General features: G+C 39.8%; 1 protein-coding gene and 1 pseudogene across 12 annotated transcripts in view; one reads left to right on the forward strand and one right to left on the reverse strand.

The window, feature by feature from the left end:
- XRRA1 (X-ray radiation resistance associated 1) overlaps positions 1-23,745 on the reverse strand; it is a 103,158-nt gene that overhangs the window by 39,065 nt on the left and 40,348 nt on the right. For 9 of the 12 annotated variants that reach the window (XM_054441765.2, XM_063672091.1, XM_054441764.2 and 6 more), the window contains 2 exons: positions 22,535-22,663; positions 21,629-21,846 (listed from right to left, as the gene is read on the reverse strand). The exons of 1 other annotated variant lie outside the window; for it this stretch is intronic. In XM_054441765.2, the coding sequence (XP_054297740.2) occupies positions 21,629-21,846; positions 22,535-22,596 (280 nt within the window). In that variant the 5' untranslated portion in view covers positions 22,597-22,663. Of the gene's footprint in view, positions 1-21,628; positions 21,847-22,534; positions 22,664-23,745 lie in introns of those variants that run through there. 2 more of the 12 variants (XM_054441766.2, XM_054441767.2) reach the window with 2 other exon arrangements.
- LOC129009068 (large ribosomal subunit protein eL31-like) overlaps positions 7,123-23,745 on the forward strand; it is a 28,354-nt pseudogene continuing 11,731 nt past the window's right edge.

Consider the following 23,745-nt stretch of genomic DNA (forward strand, 5'->3'; position numbering starts at 1 on the left):
ATAAAGAAGAAAAGAGAGAAGAATCAAATAGATGCAATAAAAAATGATAAAGGGGATATCACCACTGATCCCACAGAAAGACAAACTACCATCAGAGAATACTATAAACACTTCTATGCAAATAAACTAGAAAATCTAGAAGAAATGGATAAATTCCTCAACACATACACCCTCCCAAGACTAAACCAGGAAGAAGTTGAATCTCTGAATAGACCAATAACAGGATCTGAAATTGAGGCAATAATTAATAGCTTACCAACTAAAAAAAGTCCAGGACCAGATGGATTCACAGCTGAATTCTACCAGAGGTACAAGGAGGAGCTGGTACCATTCCTTCTGAAATTATTCCAATCAATAGAAAAAGAGGGAATCCTCCCTAATTCATTTTATGAGGCCAGCATCATCCTGATACCAAAGCCTGGCAGAGACACAATAAAAAAAGAGAATTTTAGACCAATATCCCTGATGAACATCGATGCAAAAATCCTCAATAAAATACTGGCAAACCGAATCCAGCAGCACATCAAAAAGCTTATCCATCACGATCAAGTGGGCTTCATCCCTGGGATGCAAGGCTGCTTCAACATACGCAAATCAATAAACATAATCCAACATATAAAAGGAACCAATAACAAAAACCACATGATTATCTCAATAGATGCAGAAAAGGCCTTTGACATAATTCAACAACCCTTCATGCTAAAAACTCTCAATAAATTAAGTATTGATCGGACGTATCTCAAAATAATAAGAGATATCTATGACAAACCCACAGCCAATATCATATGGAATGGGCAAATACTGGAAGCATTCCCTTTGAAAACTGGCACAAGACAGGGATGCCCTCTCTCACCACTCCTATTCAACATAGTGTTGGACATTCTGGCCAGGACAATCAGGCAGGAAAAGGAAATAAAGGGTATTCAATTAGGAAAAGAGGAAGTCAAATTGTCCCTGTCTGCAGATGACATGATTGTATATCTAGAAAACCCCATCGTCTCAGTCCAAAATCTCCTTAAGCTGATAGGCAACTTCAGCAAAGTCTCAGGATACAAAATCAATGTGCAAAAATCACAAGCATTCTTATACACCAATAACAGACAGAGAGCCAAATCATGAGTGAACTCCCATTCACAACTGCTTCAAAGAGAATAAAATACCTAGGAATCCAACTTACAAGGGATGTGAAAGACCTCCTCAAGGAGAATTACAAACCACTGCTCAATGAAATAAAAGAGGATACAAACAAATGGAAGAACATTCCATGCTCATGGATAGGAAGAATCAGTATTGTGAAAATGGCCATACTGCCCAAGGTAATTTATAGATTCAATGCCATCCCCATCAAGCTACCAATGACTTTCTTCACAGAATTGGAAAAAACTACTTTAAAGTTTAGATGGAACCAAAAAAGAGCCCGCATCGCCAAGTCAATCCTAAGCCAAAAGAACAAAGCTGGAGGCATCACGCTACCTGACTTCAAACTATACTACAAGGCTACAGTAACCAAAACAGCATGGTACCGGTACCAAAACAGAGATATAGACCAATGGAACAGAACGGAGCCCTCAGAAATAATGCCGCATATCTACAACCATGTGATCTTTGACAAACCTAACAAAAACAAGAAATGGGGAAACGATTCCCTATTTAATAAATGGTGCTGAGAAAACTGGCTAGCCATATGTAGAAAGCTGAAACTGGATCCCTTCCTTATACCTTATACAAAAATTAATTCAAGATGGATTAAAGACTTAAACGTTAGACCTAAAACCATAAAAACCCTGGAAGAAAACCTAGGCAATACCATTCAGGACATAGGCAAGGGTAAGGACTTAATGTTTAAAACACCAAAAGCAATGGCAACAAAAGCCAAAACTGACAAATGGGATCTAATTAAACTAAAGAGGTTCTGCACAGCAAAAGAAACTACCATCAGAGTGAACAGGCAACCTACAGAATGGGAGAACATTTTTGCAATCTACTCATCTGACAAAGGGCTAATATCCAGAATCTACAATGAACTCAAACAAATTTACGAGAAAAAAAACAAACAACCCCATCAAAAAGTGGGCGAAGGATATGAACAGACACTTCTCAAAAGAAGACATTTATGTAGCCAAAAGACACATGAAAAAATGCTCATCATCACTGGCCATCAGAGAAATGCAAATCAAAACCACAATGAGATACCATCTCACACCAGTTAGAATGGTGATCATTAAAAAGTCAGGAAACAACAGGTGCTGGAGAGGATGTGGAGAAATAGGAACACTTTTACACTGTTGGTGGGACTGTAAACTAGTTCAACCATTGTGGAAGTCAGTGTGGCGATTCCTCAGGGATCTAGAACTAGAAATACCATTTGACCCAGCCATCCCATTACTGGGTATATACCCAAAGGATTATTAGTCATGCTGCTGTAAAGACACATGCACACGTATGTTTATTGTGGCACTATTCACAATAGCAAAGACTTGGAACCAACCCAAATGTCCAACAATGATAGACTGGATTAAGAAAATGTGGCACATATACACCATGGAATACTATGCAGCCATAAAAAATGATGAGTTCATGTCCTTTGTAGGGACATGTATGAAGCTGGAAATCATCATTCTCAGCAAACTATCGCAAGGACAGAAAACCAAACACTGCATGTTCTCACTCACAGGTGGGAATTGAACAATGAGAACACATGGACACAGGAAGGGGAACATCACACACCGGGGCCTGTTGTGGGGTGGGGGAGGGGGAGGGATAGCATTTGGAGATATACCTAACGTTAAATGATGAGTTAATGGGTGCAGCACACCAACATGGCACATGTATACATATGTAACTAACCTGCACGTTGTGCACATGTACCCTTAAACTTGAAGTATGATAAAAAATGAAAAAATAAAAAATAAATAAATAAATGAAGACTTCAAAAGAAAAAAAAAAGAAGACATACATCCTGCCAACAAGCATATGAAAAAATGCTCAACATCACTAATCATTAGAGAAATGCAAACCAAAACCATAATGAGATATTAATATCATGTACGCCAGTCAGAATGACTATTATGAAAATGTCAAAAAAACAACAGATGCTGGCAAAGTTCTGGAGAAAAGGGAAGGCTTATACACTGCTGGTGGAAATATAAATTAGTTCAGCCATTGTGGAAAGCAGTTTTGCAACTTCCGAAAGAACTTAAAAACAGAATTACTATTCGATCCAGCAATACTATTATTGGATATATACCCAAAGGGATATAAATCAATCTATTACAAAGATATATGCGCATGTATGTTCACCGCAGCACTATTCACAATAACAAAGACATGGAATTAACCTAAATACCAATCAATGGTAGACTGGATGAAGAAAATGTACATATTTTGGTGTGATACATATACACAATGGAATCCTATGTAGCCATAAAAAAAAAAGAATGAAATCATGTCCTTTGCAGAAACGTGGATGAGCTGGAGACCATTATCCTAAGAAAATTAACACAGGAATAGAAAACCAAGTACTGAATGTTTTCACTTATAAGTGGGAGCTAAACATCAAGTACATATTAACACAAAGAAAAGAAAAACAGGCACCAGGATCTACTTGAGGGTAGAGGGTGGGTAAAGGGTGAGGACTGAAGAACTACCTGTCCAGTACTATTCTTATTGTCTGGGTGATGAGATACTCTGTACATCAAACCCCCATGAGATGCAATTTACCTATATAATGAACTTGTACATGTACCCCATGTTAGTCCGTTCTCACATTGCTATAAGAACTGCCTGAGACTGAGTGATTTATAAAGAAAAGAGGTTTAATTGACTCACAATTCTGTATGGCTGAGGAGGTCTCAGGAAACTTACAATCATGGCAGAAAGTGAGGGGGAGGCAGGCACCTTCTTCACAAGGTGGCAGGCGAGAGAATGAATGAAGAAGAAACTTGCCAAACACTTACAGAACTATCAGATCTAATGAGAACTCACTATCATGAGAACAACATGGGGAGAACTGCCACCATGATCCAATGACTTCCCACTGGGTGGGGATTATGGGGATTACAATTCAAGATGAGATTTGAGTGGGGACACAGCCAAACCATATCAACCCTTGAACCCAAAATAAAATAAAAGATTAAAAAATTAAGATTTTTCTCTTAAAAATGTCATCTATACTATTATAGATAAAATTAACATAGGTAGTAATAAAAGAAGATATAAAACTGTCCAGGGATATGAAATACCAATTCATAGAAGTAGAAAACCAAATAGCTAAGTAAATGGAGAATCCTTAACACTGACAGCAGATAGAAAAGTGCACATTAAAACAAATATCAGTAACCAAAGAGGGCAGAGCAAGATGGCAGAATAGAAGCCTACACCATTTGTACCCCCGTCCCCTAAACCAAATTTTAACAACTATCTACACACTGAATAGCACTATCACAAGAACAAAAACTCAGGTGAGCAATCACAGTAACTGGTTTTAACTTCACATCATTGAAAGAGGTATTGAGGAGGGCAGGAGAGACAGTCTTAAATCACCAATGCCACTCCTCCTCCAATCCCTGGCAGAAGCCATGTGGTGCAGAGACAGAATCTGTGCATTTTGGGGATGGAGAGCACAGCAACTGAGGGACCTTACATTGAACTCCACGCTGCCCTGTCGCAGCAAAGAATAAAGCCATGCTGGGCTCAGCTAGTGCTGGTACACAGAGGCAGAATTTGGACTAGCCCCTAGCCAGAGGGGAATCACCCATTTCAGCTGTTGGAACTGAAGTTTCTTGGCCAGCCTTGCCACCATTGGCTGAAGTGCTCTGGAGTTCTAGATAAACTTGAAAGGCAATCTAGGACACAAGAGCTGTAATTCTTAGGCAACTCCTAGTGTTAGGCTAGGCTTAGAGTCAGTGAACTAGGGTGGCACGTGACCTAGGGAGACACCAGCTGGCACAGCTAAGGGAGTGCTTGTGCCACCCCTCCCCTAACCCCAGGCAGCGCAGTTCACAGCAATAAAAGTGTCTCCTTCCTTCTACTTAAGAGGAGAGCAAGTAAAGATTTCGTCTTATATCTTGGATACCAGCTTAGGCACAGGATAGGGCACTGGGAAGACTTGTGAGGCCTCATTCCAGGCCCTCGTTCTTAGACATTTATAAACACACTCTTGGCCAAAAGGGAAAACTACTTTCAAGGGAAGAACTCAGTCCTGGCAGGATTCATCACCTGGCCCTTGATAACCCTAGCTCCCTGACAACATTTCTAAACACACCCTGGGCCAAAAGGGAACCTGCTGCTTTGAAGGGAAGGACCTAGTCCTGGCAAGATTCATCCCCTGTTGACTAAAGAGCCCTTTGGCCCTGAATAACCAGCAGCAATACTGAGGGAGTACACTATGGGCCTTAAGGCCTGAGATGTCCTGGCTTCAGAGGTGATGGAGCACATTTCCAGATGTAGTGGCTATGGTGAAAGACTCAAACAGAAGTTTGAGAAAAGCAGAGGGAAAAGTAAAAGAGACTTTGTCTTGCACCATTGGCACTGGCTCGGCCACAGTAAGGTAAAGCAACAAGCAGGCTCTTAAGGTCTCTGAGTCCAGACCTAGGTTCCTGGACAGCATTTCTGGGCCCACTCTGGGCAAGAGGGGAGTCCACTGCTCTGAAGGGTGAGACCCAGGCCTGGTAGCATTTACCACAAGCTGAGGGAAGATCCCTTGGGCTTTAAGCAAATATTGTCAGTGGCCTGACAGAAACCCCCATGAACTGGTGGTGGTAGCCACAGAGAGGCTCCTCTGCCTGTGGAAAGGGGAGGGAAGCGTGGGAAGGACTTTGTACTATGGTTTGAGTGCCAGCTTAGCTGCAGTAGAATAGAATATCGTGTAAATTGCTAAGGTGCTTGACTCCACTCCCTAGCTCCCAGACAGCATCTCTGGACGTGCCCAGGGCTGCGGAAACTTGCCAACCTGAAGGGAAGGGCACTGGACAAAGCCCAGTGCTGTGTTGGCTTCAGGTCTGACACAGCACCAGTGGTGGGGGCCACAGGGGTGCTTGAATCACCGCATCCTCAGTTTCAGATGGCTTGGAACAGAGAGAGATTCCATGTTTGGGAGAAAGTAAGGGACAAGAACAAGAGTCTCCGCCTGGTAATCCAGAGAATTCTTCCAGATCTTACCTAAGACAACCAAGGTGGTATATGTACAAGTTTGCAAAAATCACAGCATTATTGGGCTTGGGGTCCAAGTCCCTTCAAATACCTGGAAAGCCTTCCCAAGAAGGACAAGCACAAATAAGCCCAGATTATGATGACTACAGTAAATCACCAAAGACATTTAAGAGTGTCAACATGATCCAGGAAAACATGACCTCACCAAATGAACTAAATAAGGCACCAGGGACCAATCCTGGAGAAACAGAGATGTATGACCTTTCAGACAGAGAATTCAAAACAGCTATTTTGAGGAAACTCAAAGAAATTCAAGATAACACAAAGAAGGAATTCAGAATTCTATCAGATAAATTTAATAAAGAGATCAAAATAATTAAAAAGAATCAAGCAGAAATTCTAGAGCTGAAAAATGTAATTGATATATTAAAGAATGCATCAGTCTCTTGAGAGCAGAAAGGATCAAGCAGAAGAATTAGTGAGCTCGACAGACTATTTGAAAATACTCAGAGAAGACAAAAGAAAAAAGAATAAAAAAACAGTGAAGTATGCCTACCAGATCCAGAAAATAGCCTTAAAAAGCACAAATCTAATGGCCTTAAAGAGGAGGTAGAACATGAGATAGGGATAGAAAGTTTATTCAAAGGGATAATATCAGAGAACTTCCCAAACCTAGAGAAAGATACCAACATTCAAGCATAAGAAAGTTATAGAACACCAAGTAGATTTAAGCCTAAGAAGCCTACTTCAAGGCATTTAATAATCAAATTCCCAAAGGTCAAGGATCCTAAAAGCAGTAAGAGATAAGAAACAACATACAATGGAGCACCAATATATCTGGCAGGAGGCTTTTCAGTGGAAACCTTACAGGCCAGGGGAGAGTGGCATGACACATTTAAACTGCTAAAAAAAAAAAAAAAGAAAAAAAAAAAACTTTAACCCCAGAATAGTAGACCCAGTGAAAATATTCTTTAAGCATGAAGGAGAAATAAAAACCTTTCCAGACAAACAAAAGCTGAGGGATTGGGGGAGGAGCCAAGATGGCCGAATAGGAACAGCTCAGGTCTACAGCTCCCAGTGCGAGCGACGCAGAAGACGGGTGATTTCTGCATTTCCATCTGAGGTACCGGGTTCATCTCACTAGGGAGTGCCAGACAGTGGGCGCAGGTCAGTGGGTGAGTGCACTGTGCGCCAGCCAAAGCAGGGGCGAGGCACTGCCTCACTCGGGAAGCGCAAGGGGTCAGGGAGTTCCCTTTCCAGGGGTGACAGACGGCACCTGGAAAATCGGGCCACTCCCACCCGAATACTGCACTTTTCCGACAGGCTTAGGAAACGGTGCCCCAGGAGAGTATAGCCCGCACCTGGCTCAGAGGGTCCTACGCCCACGGAGCCTCGCTGATTGCTAGCACAGCAGTCTGAGATCAAACAGCAAGTCGGCAGCGAGGCTGGGGGAGGGGCGCCCGCCATTGCCCAGGCTCGCTTAGGTAAACAAAGCAGCCTGGAAGCTTGAACTGGGTGGAGCCCACCACAGCTCAAGGAGGCCTGCCTGCCTCTGTAGGCTCCACCTCTGGGGGCAGGGCACAGACAAACAAAAAGACAGCAGTAACCTCTGCAGACTTAAATGTCCCTGTCTGACAGCTTTGAGGAGAGCAGTGGTTCTCCCAGCATGCAGCTGGAGATCTGAGAACGGGCTGACTGCCTCCTCAAGTGGGTCCCTGACTCCTGACCCCCGAGCAGCCTAACTGGGAGGCACCCCCCACCAGGGGCAGACTGACACCTCACACGGCCAGCCAGGTACTCCAACAGACCTGCAGCTGAGGGTCCTGTCTGTTAGAAGGAAAACTAACAGGACATCCACACCAAAAACCCATCTGTACATCACCATCATCAAAGACCAAAAGTAGATAAAACCACAAAGATGGGGAAAAAACAGAGCAGAAAAACTGGAAACTCTAAAAAGCAGAGTACCTCTCCTCCTCCAAAGGAACGCAGTTCCTCACCAGCAACGGAACAAAGCTGGACGGAGAATGACTTTGACGAGCTGAGAGAAGAAGGCTTCAGACGATCAAATTACTCCGAGCTACGGGAGGATATTCAAACCAAAGGCAAAGAAGTTGAAAACTTTGAAAAAAATTTAGAAGAATGTATAACTAGAATAACCAATACAGAGAAGTGCTTAAAGGAGCTGATGGAGCTGAAAACCAAGGCTCGAGAACTACGTGAAGAATGCAGAAGCCTCGGGAGCCGATGTGATCAAATGGAAGAAAGGGTATCAGCCCTGGAAGATGAAATGAATGAAATGAAGCGAGAAGGGAAGTTTAGAGAAAAAAGAATAAAAAGAAACGAGCAAAGCCTCCAAGAAATGTGGGACTATGTGAAAAGACCAAATCTACGTCTGATTGGTGTACCTGAAAGTGAAGGGGAGAATGGAAACAAGTTGGAAAACACTCTGCAGGATATTATCCAGGAGAACTTCCCCAATCTAGCAAGGCAGGCCAACATTCAGATTCAGGAAATACAGAGAACACCACAAAGATACTCCTCGAGAAGAGCAACTCCAAGACACATAATTGTCAGATTCACCAAAGTTGAAATGAAGGAAAAAATGTTCAGGGCAGCCAGAGAGAAAGGTCGGGTTACCATCAAAGGGAAGCCCATCAGACTAACAGCGGATCTCTCGGCAGAAACCCTACAAGCCAGAAGACAGTGGGGGCCAATATTCAACATTCTTAAAGAAAAGAATTTTCAACCCAGAATTTCATATCCTGCCAAACTAAGCTTCATAAGTGAAGGAGAAATAAAATACTTTACAGACAAGCAAATGCTGAGAGATTTTGTCACCACCAGGCCTGCCCTAAAAGAGCTCCTGAAGGAAGCGCTAAACATGGAATGGCACAACCGGTACCAGCCACTGCAAAATCATACCGAAATGTAAAGACCATCGAGACTAGGAAGAGACTGCATCAACTAACGAGCAAAATAACCAGCTAACATCATAATGACAGGATCAGATTCACACATAACAATATTAACTTTAAATGTAAATGGACTAAATGCTCCAATTAAAAGACACAGACTGGCAAACTGGATAAAGACTCAAGACCCATCAGTGTGCTGTATTCAGGAAACCCATCTCATGTGCACAGACACACATAGGCTCAGAATAAAAGGATGGAGGAAGATCTACCAAGCAAATGGAAAACAAAAAAAGGCAGGGGTTGCAATCCTAGTCTCTGATAAAACAGACTTTAAACCAACAAAGATCAAAAGAGACAAAGAAGGCCATTACATAATGGTAAAGGGATTAATTCAACAAGAAGAGCTAACTATCCTAAATATATATGCACCCAATACAGGAGCACCCAGATTCATAAAGCAAGTCCTGAGTGACCTACAAAGAGACTTAGACTCCCACACATTAATAATGGGAGACTTTAACACCCCACTGTCAACATTAGACAGATCAACGAGACAGAAAGTCAACAAGGATACCCAGGAATTGAACTCAGCTCTGCACCAAGCAGACCTAATAGACATCTACAGAACTCTCCACCCCAAATCAACAGAATATACATTTTTTTCAGCACCACACCACACCTATTCCAAAATTGACCATATACTTGGAAGTAAAGCTCTCCTCAATAAATGTAAAAGAACAGAAATTATAACAAACTATCTCTCAGATCACAGTGCAATCAAGCTAGAACTCAGGATTAAGAATCTCACTCAAAACCGCTCAACTACGTGGAAACTGAACAACCTGCTCCTGAATGACTACTGGGTACATAACGAAATGAAGGCAGAAATAAAGATGTTCTTTGAAACCAACGAGAACAAAGACACAACATACCAGAATCTCTGGGATGCATTCAAAGCAGTGTGTAGAGGGAAATTTATAGCACTAAATGCCCACAAGAGAAAGCAGGAAAGATCCAAAATTGACACCCTAACATCACAATTAAAAGAACTAGAAAAGCAAGAGCAAACACATTCAAAAGCTAGCAGAAGGCAAGAAATAACTAAAATCAGAGCAGAACTGAAGGAAATAGAGACACAAAAAACCCTTCAAAAAATCAATGAATCCAGGAGCTGGTTTTTTGAAAGAATCAACAAAATTGATAGACGGCTAGCAAGATTAATAAAGAAAAAAAGAGAGAAGAATCAAATAGATGCAATAAAAAATGATAAAGGGGATATCACCACCAATCCCACAGAAATACAAACTAACATCAGAGAATATTACAAACACCTCTACGCAAATATACTAGAAAATCTAGAAGAAATGGATAAATTCCTCAACACATACACCCTCCCAAGACTAAACCAGGAAGAAGTTGAATCTCTGAATAGACCAATAACAGGATCTCAAATTGTGGCAATAAACAATAGCTTACCAACCAAAAAAAGTCCAGGACCAGATGTGTTCACAGCCGAATTCTACCAGAGGTACAAGGAGGAGCTGGTACCATTCCTTCTGAAACTATTCCAATCAATAGAAAAAGAGGGAATCCTCCCTAACTCATTTTATGAGGCCAGCATCATCCTGATACCAAAGCCTGGCAGAGACACAACAAAAAAAGAGAATTTTAGACCAATATCCTTGATGAACATTGATGCAAAAATCCTCAATAAAATACTGGCAAACAGAATCCAGCAGCACATCAAAAAGCTTATCCACCATGATCAAGTGGGCTTCATCCCTGGGATGCAAGGCTGGTTCAATATACGCAAATCAATAAATGTAATCCAGCATATAAACAGAACCAAAGACAAAAACCACATGATTATCTCAATAGATGCAGAAAAGGCCTTTGACAAAATTCAACAACCCTTCATGCTAAAAACTCTCAATAAATTAGGTATTGATGCGACGTATCTCAAAATAATAAGAGCTATTTATGACAAACCCACAGCCAATATCATACTGAATGGGCAAAAACTGGAAGCATTCCCTTTGAAAACTGGCACAAGACAGGGATGCCCTCTCTCACCACTTCTATTCAACATAGTGTTGGAAATTCTGGCCAGGGCAATTAGGCAAGAGAAGGAAATCAAGGGTATTCAATTAGGAAAAGAGGAAGTCAAATTGTCCCTGTTTGCAGATGACATGATTGTATATCTAGAAAACCCCATTGTCTCAGCCCAAAATCTCCTTAAGCTGATAAGCAACTTCAGCAAAGTCTCAGGATACAAAATCAATGTACAAAAATCACAAGCATTCTTATACATCAATAACAGACAAACAGAGAGCCAAATCATGAGTGAACTCCCATTCACAATTGCTTCAAGGAGAATAAAATACCTAGGAATCCAACTTACAAGGGATGTGAAGGACCTCTTCAAGGAGAACTACAAACCACTGCTCAATGAAATAAAAGAGGATACAAACAAATGGAAGAACATTACATGCTCATGGGTAGGAATAATCAATATCGTGAAAATGGCCATACTGCCCAAGGTAATTTACAGATTCAATGCCATCCCCATCAAGTTACCAACGACTTTCTTCACAGAATTGGAAAAAACTACTTTAAAGTTCATATGGAACCAAAAAAGAGCCCGCATCGCCAAGTCAATCCTAAGCCAAAAGAACAAAGCTGGAGGCATCACGCTACCTGACTTCAAACTATACTACAAGGCTACAGTAACCAAAACAGCATGGTACTGGTACCAAAACAGAGATATAGATCAATGGAACAGAACAGAGCCCTCAGAAATAATGCCACATATCTACAACTATCTGATCTTTGACAAACCTGAGAAAAACAAGCAATGGGGAAACGATTCCCTATTTAATAAATGGTGCTGGGAAAACTGGCTAGCCATATGTAGAAAGCTGAAACTGGATCCCTTCCTTACACCTTATACAAAAATCAATTCAAGATGGATTAAAGACTTAAATGTTAGACCTAAAACCATAAAAACCCTAGAAGAAAACCTAGGCATTACCATTCAGGACATAGGCATGGGCAAGGACTTCATGTCTAAAACACCAAAAGCAATGGCAACAGAAGCCAAAATTGACAAATGGGATCTAATTAAACTAAAGAGCTTCTGCACAGCAAAGGAAACTACCATCAGAGTGAACAGGCAACCTACAAAATGGGAGAAAATTTTCGCAACCTACTCATCTGACAAAGGGCTAATATCCAGAATCTACAATCAACTCCAACAAATTTACAAGAAAAAAACAAACAACCCCATCAAAAAGTGGGCGAAGGACATGAACAGACACTTCTCAAAAGAAGACATTTATGCAGCCAAAAAACACATGAAAAAATGCTCACCATCACTGGCCATCAGAGAAATGCAAATCAAAACCACAATGAGATACCATCTCACACCAGTTAGAATGGCGATCATTAAAAAGTCAGGAAACAACAGGTGCTGGAGAGGATGTGGAGAAATAGGAACACTTTTACACTGTTGGTGGGACTGTAAACTAGTTCAACCCTTGTGGAAGTCAGTGTGGCGATTCCTCAGGGATCTAGAACTAGAAATTCCATTTGCCCCAGCCATCCCATTACTGGGTATATACCCAAAGGACTATAAATCATGCTGCTATAAAGACACATGCACACGTATGTTTATTGTGGCATTATTCACAATAGCAAATAACTTGGAACCAACCCAAATGTCCAACAATGATAGACTGGATTAAGGAAATGTGGCACATATACACCATGGAATACTATGCAGCCATAAAAAATGATGAGTTCATGTCCTTTGTAGGGACATGGATGAAATTGGAAATCATCATTCTCAGTAAACTATCGCAAGAACAAAAAACCAAACCCCGCATATTCTCACTCATAGGTGGGAATTGAACAATGAGAACACATGGACACAGGAAGGGGAACATCACACTTCCGGGACTGTTGTGGGGTGGGGGGAGGGGGGACGGATAGCATTGGGAGATATACCTAATGCTAGATGACGAGTTGGTGGGTGCAGCGCACCAGCATGGCACATGTATACATATGTAACTTACCTGCACGTTGTGCACATGTACCATAGAGCCTAAACTATAATAATAATAATAATAATAATAATGATGAAAAGAAAAAAAAAAAAAAAACAAAAGCTGAGGGATTTCATTAACACAAGATATGTCCTACAAGAAATGCAAAAGGAAGTTCTTCAGTCTCAAGAAAGGATGTTAATGAGCAAGAAGAAATCATCTGAAGGTCCAAAACTCACTGGTAATACTAAGCACACAGAAAAACACAAAATAGCATAACTCTGTAGTGGTCATGTGTAAACTTCTCTTGACTTAAGTAGAAAGGCTAAATGATGAACCAATAAAAAATAATAATTACAACTTTTCAAGACGTAGACAGTATAACAAGACATAAATAGAAACAACAAAAAGTTAGTAAGTGGGGGGACAAAGTTAAAGTGTTGAGTTTTTGTTAGTTTTCTTGTGGTGTGTTTGTGCAATCAGTGTTAAGTTGTCATTGGTTTAAAATAATGGGTTATAAGATAGTATTTGCAAGCCTTATGGCAACCTCAAATCAAAAAATATACGATGGATACACAAAAAATAAAATGCAAGAAATTAAAACATATTACCAGAGAAAATCACCTTCAGTAAAAGGAAGACAAGAAGGAAAGAAGGAAGAGAAGACCACAAAACAACAACAAAATACAACAAAATGGCAGGAGTAAGTCCCTGCTTAATAATAACATTAAATGTAAATAACTAAACTGCAATAAAGACAAAGTAGCTAAATGGATGTAAAAACAAGACCCAGTAATTTGCTGCCTACAAGAAACACACCTCATCTAAAAAGACACAAATAGACTAAAAATAAAGGGATGGAAAAAGATATTCCATGCAAGTGGAAACCAAAAAGGGGAAAGAATAGCTATACTTATATCAGACAAAATAGATTTCAAGACAAAAACTTTAAGAAGATAATTAAAAAGACAAAGAAGATAATTATATAATGATAAAGGGGTCAATTCAGCAAGAAGATACACTGATTACAAATATATATGCACCCAACACTGGAGAACCCAGATATATAAAGCATGTATTATTGGAGATAGAATCCAACACAGTAATAGCTGGAGACTTCAACACCCCACTTTCAGCATTGGACAGATCTCCCAGACAGAAAATCAACAAAGAAACATTGGACTTAATCTGCATCATAGAAAAAATGGACTTAATAGATATTTACAGAACATTTCATCCAATGGCTTCAGAATACACATTTTTATCCTTAGCACATGTATCATTTTCAAGTACAGACCATATGTTAGGTCACAAAACAAGTCTTAAAACATTTTTTTAAAATCTTGAAATAATATCAAACATCTTCTCTGACCATAATGGAATAAAATTAGAAATCAATGATAAGAGAAATTTTGGAAACTATACAAACACATAGAAATTAAACAATATGCTACTAAATGACCAGTGGATCAATGAAGAAATTAAGATGGAAATTTTAAAAATTTCTTGAAACAAATGATAATGGACACAACATACGAAAACATATAGGATACAGCAAAAACAGTACTAATAGGAAAATTTATAGCTCCAAGTGCCTACATAAAAAACTAGAAAAACTTCAAATAAATAACCTAATGATGCATCTTAAAGAACTAGAGAAGCAAGAGCAAACCAAACCCAAAAGTAGTAGAAGAAAAGAGATAATAAATATCTGAGCACAAATAAATGAATTTGAAATGAGGCAAACATTACACAAGACCAATGAAACAAAAAGTTGGTTTTTTGAAAAGATAAACAAAATTCAGTAACCTTTAGTTAGACTAAGAAAAAAAGAGAAGACCCAAATAAATAAAATCAGAGATAAAAAAGGAGATATTACAGCTGTTACTGAAGAAATTCAGAGGATCATAAGTGGCTACTATGAGCAGCTATATGCCAATAAATTGGAAAATCTAGAAGAAATGGATAAATTCTAGACATATACAATCTACCAAGATTGAACTATGAGGAAATTCAAAACCTAAACAGACCAATAACAAGTAACATGATTGAAGCCATAATAAAAAGTCTCCCAGTAAAGAAAAGGCTGAGACATCATGGCTTCACTGCTGAATTCTACCAAACATTTAAAGAACTAATACCAATCCTATTCAAACTGTTCAGAAAGATAAAGGAGGAGGGAATACTTCCAAACTCATTCTATGAGGCCGGCATTACCCTGATACCAAAACCAGACAAAGACACATTAAAAAAAAATAATACTGACCAGCCTGGCCATCATGGTGAAACCCCGTCTCTACTAAAAATACAAAAAATTAGCCAGGCGTGGTGGCAGGCACCTGTAATCCCAGCTATTCGGCAGGCTGAGGCAGGAGAATCTCTTGAACCCAGGAGGCGGAGGTTGCAGTGAGCCAAGAAAGCGCCACTGCACTCCAGCCTGGGCAATAAAAGTGAAACTCTGTCTCGAAAAAATCAATAAAATAAATAAATAAAATAGTAATACAGGCCAATATATCTGATGAATATTGATGCAAAAATCCTCATCAAAATACCAGCAAAACAAATTCAACAGTACATTAAGAAGATCATTCATCGGCCGGGCGCAGTGGCTCATGCCTGTAATCCCAGCACTTTGGGAGGCCAAGGTGGGTGGATCACCTGAGGTCGGGAGTTCCAGACCAGCCTGATCAACATGGAGAAACCCCGTGTCTACTGAAAATACAAAATTAGCCAGGTGTGGTGGCACATGCCTGTAATCCCAGCTACTTGGGAGGCTGAGGCAGGAGAATCACTTGAACCCGGGAGGTGGAGGCTGCGGTGAGCCAAGATCGTGCTATTGCACTCCAGCCTTGGCAACAAGAGTGAAACTCCATCTCAAGAAAAAAAAAATCATTAATTATGGCCAAGTGGGATTTATCCCAGGGATGCAAGGATGTTTCAACACACACAAATCAATCAATGTGATACACCACATCAACAGAATGAAGGACTAAAACCATATGATCATTTCAATTGATGCTGAAAAAGCATTTGACATAGTTCAACATCCCTTCATGATAAAAACCCTCAAAAAACCAGGTATAGAAGGACCACACCTCAACATATTAAAAGCTATATATGACAGACACATAGTTAGTATCGTACTAAATGGGGAAAAACTGAAAGCCTTTCCTCTTATATCTGGAACATGACAAGGATGCCCACTTTTACCACCATTATTCAACTGATTACTGGAAGTCTTAGCTAGAGCAATCAAACAAGAGAAAGAAATAAAGGGGATCCAAACTGGAAGGGAGGAAGTTGAATTATCCTTGTTTGCAGGTGATATGATCTTATATTGGAAAAACCTAAAGACTCCACCAAAAAATGATTAGAACTGATAAGCAAATTCAGTAAAGTTTCAGGACTCGAAGTCAACATACAAAATTGGTAGCATTTCTATATGCCAACAGTGAACAATCTGAAAAAGAAATAAAAAAGGAATCCCATTTACAATAGCCACCAATAAAATTCAATACCTAGGAATTAACCAAAGAAGTAAAAGATCTCTACAATAAAAACTATAAAACACCAATGAAAGAAATTGAAGAGGACACATAAAAATGGAAAGATATCCCATGTTCATGGATTGGAGGAATCAATATTGTTAAAATGTCCATAGTACTGAAAGCATTCTAGAGATTCAATACAATCCCTACAAAATACCAATGACATTCTTCACAGAAATAGAACAAAACTATCTTAAAATTTATATGGAACCACAAAAGACCCAGAATAGCCAAATCTATCCTGAGCAAAAAGAACAAAACTAGAAGAATCACATTACCTGACTTCAAATTATACTATAAAGCTATAGTAACCAAAACAGTATGGTACTGGCATAAAAATGGACACATAGACCAATGGAACAGAATAGAGAACCTAGAAATAAATCCACACACCTACAGTTAACCCATTTCGACAAAGGTGTCAAGAACATACATTGAGGAAAAGACAGTCTCTTCAATAAATGGTTCTGGGATAACAGGATATCCATATGCAGAAGAATTAAACTTGACTCCATCTCTTGCCTTTTATTTGAATTAAACATAAGACCTCAAACTGTGAAACACCTACAAGAAAACATTGAGGAAACTTTCCAGGACACTGGTCTGGGCAAAATTTTCTTGAGTAGTAATATCTCACAAGCACAGGCAACCAAAGCAAAAATAGACAAATGGGATCACATCAAGTTAAAAAGCTTCTGTACAACAAAGGAAACAATCAACAAAGAGACAACCCACAGAATGGGAGAAATGTGCAAACTACCCATCTGACAAGGGATTAATCATCAGAATATATAAGGAGCTCAAACAACTCCACAGGGAAAAATCTAATAATCTGACTAAAAAATGGGCAAAAGATCTGAATAAACATTTTTCAAAAGAAGTCATTCAAATGGAAAACAGGTATATCAAAAGGTTCTTAACATCACTGACCATCAGAGAAATGCAAATCAAAACTACAATGAGATATCATCTCACCCTAGTTAAAATGGCTGTTATCCAAAAGTCAGGCAATAACAAATGCTGGTGAGGATGTGGAGAAAAGGGAACCCTCATACACTGTTGCTGGGAATGTAAATTGGCACAACCACTATGAAGAATAGTTTGGAAGTTCCTCAAAAAACTAAAAATAGAGCTACCATATGATCCAGCAATCCCAATGCTGAGTACATACCCAAAAGAAAGGAAATCGGTATATCAGAGAGATATCTGCACTCTTATGTTTGCTGCAGCAGTGTTCACAATAGCCAAGATTTGGAAGCAACCTACATATCCATCAACAGATGAATGGATAAAGAAAATGTGGTACATATATACAATGGAGTACTATTCGGCCATTAAAAAGAATGAGATTCTATCATTTGCAAGAACATGGATGGAACTGGAGGTCCCTATGTTAAGTGAAATAAGCCAGGCACAGAAGGACAAAAATTGCATATTCTCACTTATTTGTGGGATCTGAAAGTCAAAACAATTGAACTCATGGACACAGAGAGTAGAAAGATGGTTACCAGAGGCTGGGAAGGAAAGTGGGGGTCTGGGGGAGAGGTGGGGATGGTTAACTGGTACAAAAAAAATAGAAAGAATGAATAAGACCTAGTATTTGGTAGCACAACAGGGGGACTATAGTCAATGATACTTTAATTGTACATTTAAAAATAACTAAAAGAGTATATTACATGCCTGTACCAAAATATCTCATGTGCCCCATAAATATATACATCTACTATGTACCAACAAAAATTATAAATTAAAAAGTTTTTAAAGATAAATATCACTTTACACCTGCCAGAATAATAAAACTTAGAAAAACGATAAAGTAAGATAATACCAAGTATTGATAAGGACATAGGAAGACAAGAACCCTTATGTACTACTTGTATGAGTGTACACTGAAGCAACTATTTTGAAGAACAATCAGGTGGCAATTTTTAAAACTACATATACATATACTCTGTCATCCATCAATCCCACTTCTGGGTAAATACTCCAGGAAAACCCTGGCACAGTGATATATGCAAAAGATGTTCACAAGGTTGTTCATTGTAGCACCATTTGTAGTAAGAGAGTTATAAGCAACCTAAGTGTTCATCAGTAAGGGAAGAGATGTGTGAAATGTGTTTAGAGCATATATTGTAGCATACTATGCATTAGTTAAAAGTCAATAACTAGGCCGGGCACGGTGGCTCATGCCTGTAATCCCAACACTTTGGGAGGCTGAGGCAGGCAGATCATGAGGTCAGGAGATCGAGACCATCCTGGCTAATATGGTGAAACCCTGTCTCTACTAAAAATACAAAAAATTAGCCGGGCATGGTGGCGGGCACTTGTAGTCCCAGGAACTCAGGAGGCTGAGGCAGGAGAATGGCGAGAACCCAGGAGGCAGAGCTTGCAGTGAGCGGAGATCGCGCCATTGCACTCCAGCCTGGGCAACAGAGCGAGACTCCGTCTCAAAAAAATAAAATAAAATAAAAAGCCAATAACTAGATGGACATACAGCAAGAAGGAAAGGTCTTAAAAACAATGTTGACTGAAAAAATCAAGTAACAGAAAGAGCTCAAGACCATATTACCATTATGTAAATTACAAACACATTACACACAAAATAATATATATTTTACAAAGATAAATACATATATCCAGGAAAATATATCCAAGATAAGAGTAGACATTTATATGAAAATAGGAAATGGGAGTAGGAATTAAGGATGAAGGAAAAAAAATAAGAGAGTAAGAAGAACTTTGAAGAGATTAAAAATTATACTGTATTAGGACCTGAGTTGTATTGTAAACAGAAGTCTCTGCTCCTAAGTTATACATATGTACACATGATAAAGAACCTAAGGATGAGGTTCAATCTTTCAGTCTAAAGAATCATTGGTATATAATTTTAAAAATTAAAACCAATCTAAATTATTGTTAGAGTTTATTACATTATGGGAAGTGATGGGAGTAGGGTGGCATAGACAGATGCATATTAAAATTTTCTTATTAAAAAAGAAGACATGTATTTGGTTGATTCTAGGTGCTGATAGACAAAAGTGAGTTTTAAAATATGAATTAAAAGTTTTAGGGTAATAGCCAGGTGCAGTGGTCCCAGCTACTTGGGAGGCTGAGGCAGGAGGATCACTTGAGCCCCAGAGTTCAACAATACAGTTTGAGCACGATCGTGTAACTGCACTTCAGCCTGGGGTGATAGGGTGAGACCCTGTCTCTAAAAATAAAAAAAAGTTTTAGGGTAACCATTAGAGATATAGACATGAGATTTCTTGCTTTAAACAATTAGTGAAAAGATTGGAATTGAAAGAAAACTTAGTGCTCACAAGAAGAAAAAAAAGAAAAAGCATAGGTAAATAGAAAACACACTAATGGTAGAAATAAGCTGAAATGTATTAATAATCACGATGTGAGTTAAATGCTTCTATGAAAAAAGACTCATTAAGACGCATATAAGGAAAAATATGCAGTACTATATTGTTTTTAAGATATCCTAAAATAAATATTCATATCAAACAAAATAGAGGCCCAAGTCAAAACCAAAATTATTTATCTACCTGGGATATTTTACGACGATTAAAATACACAACTTACCAAGATAAAAGTCACAAACCTAATAACAGAGAACCAAACCAACTTCACAGTAAAAAAAAAAAATGCCAGAAATGCAAGGAGATACTGACAAATCTACAACAGTGGGGATAGACTTTAATATACCTATTTCCAAAGTTAACGCACCAAGTAGACAGAAAATTATTTTAGGGAGAATCTGAATAACATAAGTGCGCCCTTTATTAAGTTGTTACTATTATTATTTGTAGAGACAGGGTCTCACTCTGCTGCCCAGGCTGGAGAGCAGTGGCGTGATCATAGCTCACTACAGGCTCAAGGGATCCTCCTGCCTCAGCCCCCAGTAGCCAGGACTACAGGTGCATGCCATCACACCCAGCTAATTTTTTATAGAGATAGGGTCTCGCTCTGTCATCCAGGCCAGAGGGCAGTGGTGTGATCATAGCTCACTGCACGCCTGAAACTCCTGGCCTCAAAACAATTCTCCAGCCTTGGCCTCCCAAAATAACTGCCACTGTGCCCGGCCAGTTATTAGTATTATTTTTAACTTCGAAATCTATCTTTCTTTATTCTGCTTTAGAATGCTGGAGCTGAGGCTCTCAAAACCGTATTTCTGCTTTGACTGCTGGTTTCCTGTTAGACTCTGACAATATGGGTGGTGCTAAAGGGAGACTGCAAAGCTGGAAGAGGAAAAAGGGGCTTATCTCTTCCTATCTGCTTCCCATGGGTTTCCTGACTGCTTGTGCTTCCTGTGAATGCCACTGGTTTTTGGTTTGTTTTGTTTTTGCTGTAGTCTAGCAAGTCTTTCCCCAGCAGTAGCTGAATCTAGTTTGCAGTTTTTCCAACTTTTATAAACTAGCTTCACTATGACTTCTCCACAGGCACCAGCACCAGCTGGCCAGTATCCTCTTCTCAGAGATCTGGGTCTCAGCTACATGAAGCCCATCATAGCTCAGAGACACCAGCAGCCAAGCTGCACCGCTTCCCCAGAGGTCTAAATTTCAGGTGTCAGGAGCACCTCTTCCAAACTTCTAAAGTTGCATAATTTCAACCTCATTCTACAAAGAAAACTCCAGGCTCAGGTGGTCTCGTGGTGAATTCTTCCAAAATTTAAGGATAAAATAATAATAGTATATAAACTTTCCTAGGAAACAGAAATAAAACTTCCAAAATACATTTTATCAGGCAAGCATAACCTTGATTATAAATCCTAACAAGAATACTGTAACAAAAGAAATCAATACACCAACACATCTCCCAAACATAGATGCAAAAATCCTTGACAAAGAATCAGCAAATTCAATTCGTGATATTCACCATGACCAAGTGAGACTTTCAGAATAAACTCTCAGAAGTGTATTTCCACCATGAGGCTAGAATTTCCGGAACAAGGGGTGTCACTCACCTGTCCGGTCAACATCCTTTTTCATGGGCAGTACAGTATAATCCAGTTGCTCATCTGAGTCCTCAAGCATCCTTGGCTTGGACTGCAGAATGAATTGGGGCTCTTTTTGGGGACTTCCCCTGCCTCCATTCCAGTCCACTGACTCGTCATAGAGCTGAACTTGCTGTAGGTATGGGATCCTGATAATCCTGTTTTCATCCAGGCTTAACTTCTTCAGTCTTCAATTAAGGAAAGTGAATACAGAATCATAGCAATAATGATACCTCAGGATTGTTTACCAAGCAACTTTAGGGAAAAAACATGGAATCAGGCTTGGATACTTATTCCTCTTGTGTGATGTTGAGCCAGTGACTTACTCTCTCTGGGATTCAATATCCCTGTCTCTAAAATGGGGATAATATTTATTAACCTTTCAGGGTTCTTGTGAAGATTAAATGAGGCAATATGTAAATGGCCTGGCACAAAGTAGTATTCAGCAAATGGTAGTTGAAACCAAAGTAAATTTTCCAGAGAAGTAAAGCTTAACAATGTAAATGCCACTATTTTCTTTACTTCAGTTAGAACTCAGGAATCAAATTTCTCTTTCTGATTCTCATTATTTTAAAAAATTTTTCTGTCTCTACTGTCAGGGTCCGAATCCTATCTTGGGTAAAATCTCTTCCTGTTTTCCTTTCTCTTTGCTGCTTCTAATTCAGTCATGTGATCAGAAATGTCCTCACTCATGGCCATTTTTATGGAGGAGCCAAAGCTCAGAGGGGAGAAATGACTTACCCATGGCCACACAGTAGAGATAAATTGTGGAGCTAGGCTTTAAACCCAAACCTTTTGGCTTCCAGAACAGCACTCAGAGTGTGAGCAAGCCTGGGGATTAGAGGAGGCCCAGCAGAGAAAGGCTTATGGCTTTACCTCCTGAGCCCAGCCAGGCTGGCAAAGCAACTGGGGTTGGAAAGTCTGTTGTCATCCAGCATCAGTGTCTCCAGTGCTGGGAACCTCAGGATGTACCTCTTGCTTGTCAGCGATGTTACAGATGCCTCCCTGTGAGTGCAAAGATCTTGAGTAATGAGCAAGGTCAAGGGACAAACTCCACCATTCCCAGGAAGCCATGGAGGACAGGGAATCAATTAGGAGGACTAACCAGCTTAGGAATGTTCTAGTGCCCAAAAGAGGTCCCCATAGGAATGCACAGAAAGTATAATTCCTTCCCCACCTTCTCCTTTCCCAAACACTATTATACATACCATATCGTCTTCTGTATGGAGAAAGGTTACACACATCATTGAGACCAGGTTAGGGCAGGGTGGGAGACTGTATAGGTAGTGCTTATAGAAAATGCCAGGTGAAAGAGGCATGACCAAGCTGGAGGGAGCATTCTGCAGATCACTGCACAATTTTGACTCAGGAAGACTCCTTCTTATGCTATGTCACCTAGTAGACTGGTAACTATGGGAGCACTAGGAGACAATGCCCTTGTCATAGACCACAGCTTTGCCACCTAGTAGGGTAAAGTAGGGTGGGTTGAGGGCACCACCCCTGGCTGCAGTGGGGCTCTCTTCTCAAGTGGCTTCATAAAATGAACACATGAGTAAGGAGTGGAGAAGTTTCTTCTTAAACTCAAACTCTCTGAAGATTCCCAGAAATACCTAAGAGTGAGATTTATGGGGGTGATGCCCTGAATTACAGGGGTGGGCAGGAAGTGGTGGCATTTTAAGTACCGCCATTAATGTGACCTCATTTGTGTCCTCCAGGTAGATGAGACCTAGGTAACTCTCTTCCACACATGCAGATGACGCAAATAACATTTTCATTCTTCCCTCCATACTGTGTGCCACCCACACACCAAAATAGTACACATTGGCACAAATGCATATAGTATACACATATATAAGCCACAAACACACACACAACAAGAGGAAGGGAAACAAACATTTCTTTAGCACCTACTGCATTTCTGGCATTGTGCGATGTGTTTTACATGTGTTATCCAAGGATAGGTATTATTTATCTCCTTTACAGATTAAGAAAATGAAGCTCAGAGCAACTTACCTGAAGTCTCATAGCTAGAAAGTGGGACGACTCAAACTAGAACCTGGGTCTGCCTGACTCCAAATCCCATGCCC

Source organism: Pongo pygmaeus, chromosome 9 (genome assembly GCF_028885625.2).
Source record: "Pongo pygmaeus isolate AG05252 chromosome 9, NHGRI_mPonPyg2-v2.0_pri, whole genome shotgun sequence".
Taxonomy (NCBI): Eukaryota; Metazoa; Chordata; class Mammalia; order Primates; family Hominidae; genus Pongo; species Pongo pygmaeus.